The sequence below is a fragment of the Diadema antillarum genome, unplaced genomic scaffold, assembly GCF_040938485.1.
Source record: "Diadema antillarum isolate AM-2024a unplaced genomic scaffold, OU_Dant_1.0 scf00000135, whole genome shotgun sequence".
Taxonomy (NCBI): Eukaryota; Metazoa; Echinodermata; class Echinoidea; order Diadematoida; family Diadematidae; genus Diadema; species Diadema antillarum.
In genome coordinates this window covers 1,399,731-1,409,243 of record NW_027271024.1, presented here as the reverse complement: position 1 = coordinate 1,409,243, position 9,513 = coordinate 1,399,731, and the positions used below count along the sequence as shown (strand labels likewise).

Here is a 9,513-nt window from a genome sequence, read left to right as displayed (position 1 = left end):
CTGTTAATAGCAGACTCATTTATTATCATTACTATTATTGTAAAGTAATTTGAGTGGTAGACATACACTCTGTAATTTTCCCTTTTCCCCCCACCCTTCCCCCTCCGTCTATCCCTTATTCTATCCAGAGTAGCTAAGTTATTGAGTCTCCATATACCGTCAAGCCTCGGCATATTTTGGAGACCCTTCTGTTTAAGTTCCCTAAGCTGTTTGTATTTGCTTTGTTTTGTACTAAAAACTATGTGTCGATATAAGGTGTTTGTCATAAATGACTTGTACACAATCATATCTGATGTAACAGAATTAAGCAGAAATGAATCAAATCAAATCAAATGTATATGTATATGTATAGTATGGGGAAGGTATAGAGATAAGAGAGAGAAAGGAAATAAAGAAAGAAAGATATCAACTACATATCTTAATTGCATCGGGTTTGTTAGTATCGTCTTTACTGGATTTATACTTTCGATCTAGTATAATCAACCCCCTAAAACAATCGGGTGAGAATGAGAAGTGCGTTAAGTTGTTTTGAACACTGTGGCTTTAGTGACAACTTAAAGGGTATGTACAGTTCTGGTCGAGGTGAGGATTTAGCTTTTTACGTTTTGCAAGATATTCAGAAACCACTCTATGAGATGTCAAAGAGCATGCAATTTTAAGGGGTATCAAAAGTTCATTTATGAAAATCGGTTTTGAAATAACTGAGATAACCAAAAACAAGGTGAAACAAAGAGATCCTAATAAAGTTGTGGCCTGTCGCCTTCTTTTTTGGGATATCTCAGCCATTTGAAAACAAATTTTCATCAAATAAACGTTGAATCCTTCTTAAAATTACATGCTCTTTCATATTTCATTAGAGATTTCTCATTATCTCACTTAAGAATGTTCAAAACAAATTTTGACATTCTCCAGAGAATGTTTCAGTTTTTTTTTTTTTTTCTTATGATGTCACACAAAAATGTTAGCATTTGGCTGTGACACACTGAAACACCCAGAACAGTACAAAAGACCAGCAAAACCTGTAAAATAGATTATGAGAACATGAGAATAATACCAGATTTCTGGGACCTTACAGGGCAATATTAATTATGAAAGAAAATGAGATGACACAGGAATATACTAGAAAAGCACTCAGAGGGCACAGAACTCCACCAAGCCAGCAACTCATTTCCACATCACCCAAGCAACTTCCCAATATAGAAGCCTTTTCTTTACATCATTAGCAGCAGAGCAGGTGCTTTAGTGCGTTTATGTAAACCTCCAGAACGTGCAGTTAGAACTCTGAAGTTCACTGACCTTATGCGCCAAAAGATTAAAAAATCCTTCAGATATTCATAAAAATTCCTGGATTACTACCCAAATTTAATCATCTTTTCCTTGCGTCATTATCAACTTATCCTCCAAGTTTCATTCAAATCCATCCACAACTTATTGAGTTATTTTGCGAACAGACAAACCAATGGCGATGAACACTTAACCTCCTCCTTCCTTGGTGGGGGTAACAAGACAGAATGTAACAAAGAGAGGGAACGACCCACATACCATTCTGCCATCACTGAGCTCAAATCCACTACCCCACTGCACGTTTTCCAGGTTTGCACTCAGCTCCCCGAGGCATGAGACGAGGAGGGGGAAAAGTTCCTTGACCTGGGCGTGGTAGCTGGCCTCCACCCGCAGGAAATCCCCGACCAGCGGCTGCTGCAGCCGGTTGATGAGCTCCTTCTTCTGCTGGATGGCTCGCTGGAGGTGCCCACTGATGGAGCTCAGGTTCACTATCTTGGCATCTGAGGACAGAGCACAGGAAATATTACATGGTCACACACTACACTTTGCCCATAATTCAACCACTTGATTCTTGGTAATGACAGACTTGAAATAGTTAGCTGGTATCTGCAAAGCCTCGAGGAGATTGACATTATAGGTGTGATCTTTCATTCAGCAAAAGCACAATATCCAATGCGTGGTTATAATCTGGCATGAGGAAATCAAATTTTACAGTGGAGTGCACGAAGGAGGTCTCAGAACATTTCGAAAAAACTGCCTTGATGATTTACAAAAAGCACACTGCCACTTCAGAAATGGGAAGTCATTGCACGTATTATGATCTGAAATTGGATAGATACATGTGTTTCTGATGTCAGCTGTCATCAGGAAGCTTTTGGTTTTAGCTGGCAGGTCTTGTCACATTTGGTGACCAAGTCATGTGTTCTCGACAGTTTGACAGAACTTGAACAATTCAACTTCACAGTACTGCACGATCGACACTGTGCTTTGAAGAAAGAATGACAAATTGATGGTATGATACATACACCTAAAAATGGGTTAAAAACTAAAGGAAATACCATGCAACAACTATGAATTACACCATTCGGGGCATTTTTATGGTAGTAATACATCAGATTACTATGAATGACATGTTCTTACATTTGATACAGTCAGACCGCAGCACGTATGCTAATGAGCCGATCCAGCAAGATTTATTCAGCACTCTCGTTGACGATCTTTGCGTTCGAAAGGTGTCTCGTCGTGCGAGATTTTGCGAGAGTTTGACATGGTTTTCACAGTGTAGCGACTTGTGCATACATTCGTCATGGCTACAAGTCACGGTAAATTGTTCTGCAGACTTTGATCTTTATTTTGATACTAAATCTGCGTAAAATATCAGATCTTATCATGACGATATAATCAGTAGAATTTGCGTAAATTTTACCTGCTTTTCATGGAAAATTTTGTCGTCTAAAGTTCGTTTTTGGTTCCTGACCAGTTTAAGAAACTGTTGTTTCTGATTTTGGCTTTTTCGTAGAGAGGAAACTTAGATACTCATTATATATTGGAGTCAAGGAGATGCAAACATGATTTATACTAGTTTTTCTGTTTTGAAATGTCTGTAAAATTCACTCCTTAGCCGGAAGTATGCTCCACACAAAGTGTACAGTGGCGCGAAAGAGCTCTCTCATTGGACAGCGCTTGCATCCAGCACTTGAACTGTCCAATGAGAGAGCTTACTCTTGAGATTGCACGGTTTCAAGCTGATCAGCACTGACATCGATGTATATTTTACTGGTTCCTGACCGGTTTAAGCAACAAATTGTCAAGATATTTACATGGATAGAAAGATTAAGAGATAGACTACCAAATAATGCATTTTCATTGAGATGGAAAGTGAATTTGGTATTCTTTTGACGTCTTGAACGTGTACTGCACGAATTACTTTTTTCATAATTTTTCAAGTTCAAATTACGCAATGGTATTTTTCATTTACAATAATTTGGGTAACATGTGACGATAGTTTACATATATATATTTTCCTTGAATTTGATACCAGATTTGTGAAAATAAGGTGTATTTTTGTTGCCAAAAGCCAAAGGACAAAGTCCCCTTACTCAGCTCATTAGTATGCAAGCCTCGAGCGGGCTTGCATATGAGTTGAATAAATACGAGCGAATTATCGGGTGCTGCAGTCTGACTGTGATAGGGATACAATATGTTATGGAACAGCATTCCCAGTGAATGGTTATTGCTACAAGGTGAGGCAGAGGCAAGTGAAATATTAAGTATCCTAGAAGTGTTAAATATGCAGCAATTGCTAGACTCCAGTATAACTCACCTAGTAGGTTCAAGTGAGTGAGATCTCTAGTCTCCTTGTCCATCAAGTGGCACTGTATTTCTACATTCACCTGTCAAGATAACGAAAAATAATGACTGGCTATAAAGTAAACTTTTTTAGACCCATTGTCACTTATGTGCCAACAGCGAGTTTAAAGGAAAATGCATGCTGCTGTGTGTGCATAAACACAATTTGTGACCTTCGTCATAAACTACACCACATGTAAACAAAAAGTAGCACAACCCAATTCTTTGTGAGGACTCAAAACAAGTAAAATGGGATATTTGTAACCTAACTAGTTTTTAGTTTGTTACATCTTTGTAAAAGAGCAATTTCTGCTCTAATTGAGTCTATATAATTCTTGGGTTTGGTGTCGTAAATCGCAGGGAAAAACAGACTTTTTTTCACAGTTTTTCTCGAACACGTTTCCTGGTCTGACATTTCTCAGCTTTAGGGATACTGAGCATGAGAAACTCTTTACACAATTCATTTTCAACTCTTCAAGTAACTTTTGAAAGGATGACGCTCATGCATTGAAAGTTGGTAGGAGTCATGACTAGAATGCACTTAATGGGCATGCAATATTTCAGCTTAATCTTATAATTCCTTCATAGTTATTGCTACACATGGTGTTTTATGTCCTGTTCTTTGTCCCATTCATTGTACAGGCCACTGCTGGGTAAAACTAAGCACTTGAATAGACCGTACACCTTCAAAGCCTCTTTCTCATCAACACTTTTGAAGAGGGTGTACTTTCTTTCCAATATTTAATTTACATGGATTAGAAAAGTCCATTTGAATTGATTTATCATGTATTTAAAGCTTAGAGTCAGCCCTTTCTGAATCTGCTCCAGGTCTGCCCTATAGTAAAATTTCATGACTAAGTGTTACTTTGTGATAGTTTTGCGATGCAGGGCTACATATCGTCTCGTGCATAATCGGCGCTAAAACCCACCCTTCACTGTGCTTTTTACCCTTATTTATAAAGTCTGCTGGAGTGTGTTTCTTTGCTGATTGGAACATAATTGCCCGAATTCACGAAGGTGGTACAAATGAAACCATGGTTTAAACCATGGACAAAAACCATGGAGCGCCAAGTGTCGCACGGAATATTTCGTTACGAAATTGGTCATTTCGTCGACAAAATGACCGTTTCGTTAGCAAAATTATCATTTTGTGGATGAAATGTTCATTTATTACAAAATGTTGTCATTCCGTTACAAAATAATCATTTCATCGACGAAATGACTGATTTCGTAACGAAATATTCCATGCGACACTTGGCGCTCCATGGTTTTTGTCCATGGTTTAAACCATGGTTTTATTTGTACCACCTTCGTGAATTCAGGCCTATATGTCTAGAAACAAGCCACCAATGAACGGAGATTTCACAATCATTCCACAATCCATTATATGTGTGTCAATAGTGTCCCTCCTTTAGTGGGCTGGCTAACTGATATTTGGGTCATGTTTAGAGGAATTACATAGAAAAATGTGACAAGCTATAGCCGAGTGTCACGGTACACGAAGAGCTTTAATCCAAAAAATTGTACTTGGTTCTCTTGCAGATTTTTTCTCCAATTTTCAGGTAACAAACCTGACTGAGCTGCCTTGTTTTCTCTGCAATTTCCTTCAGATGATGTATTAGCTTTAACGATGTCGACTGTCTCTGCAAAGTCTCCATGATTTCTTGGGCGTCTTCATCTCTCTTCTGTGAAAAAAAAAAAATGAAGTACATTGAATTGGCTAAAATGGGAATATAAATACTTTGCTATTCACTCAAGGAAAAGAAAGACTGCTCAGTGAATATCATTGCTGTGTAAGGCTGAACTGGCATCACACTTTTCACTGATCACAGCCAAACAGAGCATAATTTCGATATCAATACTCTAGAGCCCAGAATCTTCTTTATCTTTAACTTCTAGGAATGCAATAATGAGCAATAATGATATTTCCTGTTCCCTTAATACTGTTACCCAAGATTCTGGAAGAATGCTATTGTCTCAGCAGGCAGGCTTTCCCAAGACAAAATCAAACTAATCACTTTGTAGGTATGACGAGTTCACTTCCTTCGTCAATTCCGCGCCGTCCGCTAATTTTTGTCAGTTTTGGCGCTTTCCTGGAATCATCCCGCGGTGCGACGTCACATCACATCGAGCATCCAGCACATCCAGACAGCGCGCAAGCTGAGAGATTTTCAGAGCGAACTTGCGCGCTGTCTGTATGTGCTAGTGGGAATGCGTTATGTGATGTGACGTCTCGTCGCGGGATTCCAGAAAAAGCGCCCAAAGTTTAGCGGACGGTAGAATTGACGAAGAAAGTGAACCCATCATACCTACAAAGTGATTAGTTTGCTAATAAACTGGAGTACTCACCTACCTTATCAGTGTGGAATAGTAATTTGGAATATATGCACAATATCAGGTTAGTACTGATTTCATTTTTCTCGTTAAGAATTTGTGTAAAAAGTTGTCAGACTTCAGCTTCACGAGGCTGATTCACGCGTGGAGATGTGCGAGCCGCAGAAAAAAGCACCGAAAATATTTAGATGGATCAGGCCGCTAGGTGCGGCAGCCTGGAATTGTGCTAACACGCCGGCGCCCGTGTTTTGATGGGCGCTCTGCATTGGTTGATTAAAACTCGATTTTTGAAGAAAAAAACAGACAGGATTTTTTCTTCTTTTCATCATGGATAGTGGACATGTGTGTGTAACAAAAAATCACTGTGTAAAGTTGCGACAATTTATACGTCAGATGTGAGATGAAAAAGAAGTGAATAGGGGTCCTCATGAGGACTTCCCCCGGGGTCAGTATGAGGAATCCCGAGGTCCTCATGAGGCGGGGGCAGTCCTCATACGCGGGAGCGGTCCTCATGAGCGGGTTTCCCGGACTGACGTAGTCTAGAGTAAATGCGGCAGTAAGCGGCCGTGCAGCCGTTCGCGGCAGGTACAACGTACACGGTAATATACCGCTAAACACAGCATTGCACTGTTACATGCACACTACACATATACTAACACACTAGCAATCAACAAAAATCAACCGATAAAATGGGCACGATCTCAGACGAAAGTGAAATTTTCTCACCTAAATGACAACGTATCGCATCCAAAATAAAATTTTCGGTACTTCTTAACATAACAATTAAGAAATAATGGTCCAAGAAACATGATTTTTTGTCGTTTTCCCGATGCTCATGGATTTTGAAAACATATCCTCACATAAAGTAGAACTTTCGCGAGCCGATGTGGGCCGCCATTTTTGTTCGGAAAGTGGATGTTACCATCGAAAAAATTCAGAAAAACACGAGAAAGACATCAACAACACTGCCAGAATTGCGATCTTGTTTGTGGCCAATGCATGTGCGCCCGCTATTTTCACGTGCTTTCGCAATGGGAATTGGCGCTTACCCAATGTTTGCGAGACATGTGAAGGCGTTCAGCTAAAGATCGCGGAGCACGCGCGTATTGCATAGGATTGTACATCGTGCCGCAAGCAGAAATACTACGTCGCATATTGCCCTTATCGGCGAAAATTGTGCCGGGTTTTGCCCTGGTAAATCATGAAAACTGCGTTGGTCAATGGTAAATTTCTTTTATGAAAACAATTGCGTTGATGAATAATCTCGTCTATGATATATGAAATGGTTGAAAATAATTTGCCTGATTTGTTTACAAGTTGGAAAAACCCTTAGTAATGCTTAAACTGCCGCAAACTGGACATTTTACTCTAGACTGTCTTTTTTAGTAACTCTAGCACTAACAGTACACCATGTGCAAGTGGGATGTAGGTATCAAGCTTGCTTGAGACATTGATATGGTTCAAATAAAGTCTAAAGTAATAGTCTAAAGTCTAAAGAGTCTTGAGGAGCCAGACTGACTAGGTCTAGAATACTTGCCTTAATTGCCAGCACAAAATCCTACTGCATTGGCACCCGGCCCATCAATATCATACGTGATAGGTCAGTAGCACAGCCATAACATAGGCATGCCACAGAACTTACGTTAGAAGCATTGAGAAGTGAACACTCAGTAATAGCTATTACCATTGACATTGCTGACATAAATGTCAATATATGGGACTGAATAAATCAATACAGTAATTACTACGATAGATCTATAATCATCAACGAACCAGTCGAAGATAGCCGCTCTTCTCGGAATAGCGGATGATGCTGGCTGTAGCAGAAGTTGAATTGACATCCGATGCCCATGGGTTTATACTGCCATTTCCTTTTAAAATTGAGGAATCATCCATCTTGAATGTTTCAGCCTGTGCACTCGCTCGATGAGCTCGACCGAACTTCAAGTTTTGCGCAAAATTGATCTGAGCATGCGTAGTTACTGTCAAGCAAAGATTCTATTCTATTCTATTGTTGCATTTAATGGGGATCTATCTATTGACAATTTTCCCCACAATGTACGTATTCTTTGTATAAAATCATGTGTTGTTAATGAAGATGGATGGGTGGATTGTTAGATGAAATGGGGGATGTAGCGATGTGTTGGGTTCATAAAACTGTATAAGATAAAGTTGGTTCATTTCATATATTGATAATGTTATTCATAACAATTAAATGTATATGGGTTCATGTTATATGAATTCAAAGCGATATATATATATATATATATATATATATATATATATATTGTATGAATATACGTTACATTATATTGGTTTCATATCGTCTATAAAATATGGGCTTATATAGTGACGCAATAATATAATTATATAGGTCTATATCATTACGCTTATTATATGAATTCTTAATAATATATATATATGTGAGTTTGTATTATATAAATTGTACTGATTTATATTTGGGTTTATCTGTATATAATTCACACATGTTTCTGTGTCTGTGTCAAGCAAAGAGCGTTACGCTCTTTGGGTTCAAGCAAATACAAAGTGGAGTGCATAATAATATACAGTACAATGTAGAACTCACTAGTAGAAGTGATCGAGAAGAGCTCTGGATGTACACTGATTGCAAGTTCTCCCTCTTCTCGCACTCCTGTACCACTTCAGGGGGGTGTTTCATCAATTTAGTCAGCTTTCAGCAGCTTTTTTTTTTTGCTACGCTATAGTTGTCAGTCTCTTACAATTTCGGTAAAATCCTTGGTTTTGATTGGCAGACAAGCTTTGGTCACTGACTGTTACTATGGTAATTGTCAGAGACTGACAACTTGTCAAGGCTGACAACTTTGATGAAACGGTGCCCAGATTGTTTATACTCACAACAAAGCTAATGATGATGATCGACGGCAGTAAGTGTGTATGGTAAGATGATTATCACAGTGGTGAGAGTAACAATAGAAATGATGTGTATAATAGAAATCATGAAAACAATGAAATCACATAATCATATATCTGTGTTTTGCGTCTCTTTCTACCTCTCTTTCTTTTTATGATATATATATATATATATATATATATATATATATATATATATATATATATCAAGAGTAAAAGCAGTGGTGTAAAAACACGGCAGGAGCCAATATGGTCCCAATATGGATCCTTGTGGGACGCCATATAGGTAACACTTCAGAGTTAACATATTCATAGTACACATATCAATGCATATTGCTTTCTATTCGATAAGTAATATTTGAACCATTCTAGTGGAATGCCACGAACTTCATAGCAATGCAATTTACGTATAAGGATAGTGTGGTCAAGAGTGTCGAATGCCTTGCTTAGGTCCATGAAAACACCAATGACATGTTTTTGTTCAGCTATAAGGCAGTCGACACTCTATCCTACAATTGGGCTAGTGCCATATCTGTGGAATGAACTTTCCTGAAACCATATTGGTCATTCTGGATCAAAAATCATACACATGAATAAACATGTCGAGAATTCACGTATTGGCTCCTCGAAGAAATGAAGAAATAAACTGGTAAT

General features: G+C 38.5%; 1 protein-coding gene across 1 annotated transcript; it reads right to left on the bottom strand.

Moving 5' to 3' along the window:
- Positions 1–1,473: 1,473 nt before the first annotated feature.
- Positions 1,474–7,863, bottom strand: LOC139720933 (uncharacterized). Its single transcript, XM_071632263.1, has 4 exons — positions 7,741–7,863; positions 5,205–5,318; positions 3,608–3,677; positions 1,474–1,784 (listed from the first exon to the last, which is right to left on the bottom strand). Exons 1-4 carry the CDS (start codon positions 7,861–7,863, stop codon positions 1,474–1,476), a joined length of 618 nt encoding a protein of 205 aa, XP_071488364.1.
- Between the last annotated feature and the right edge of the window lie 1,650 nt (positions 7,864–9,513).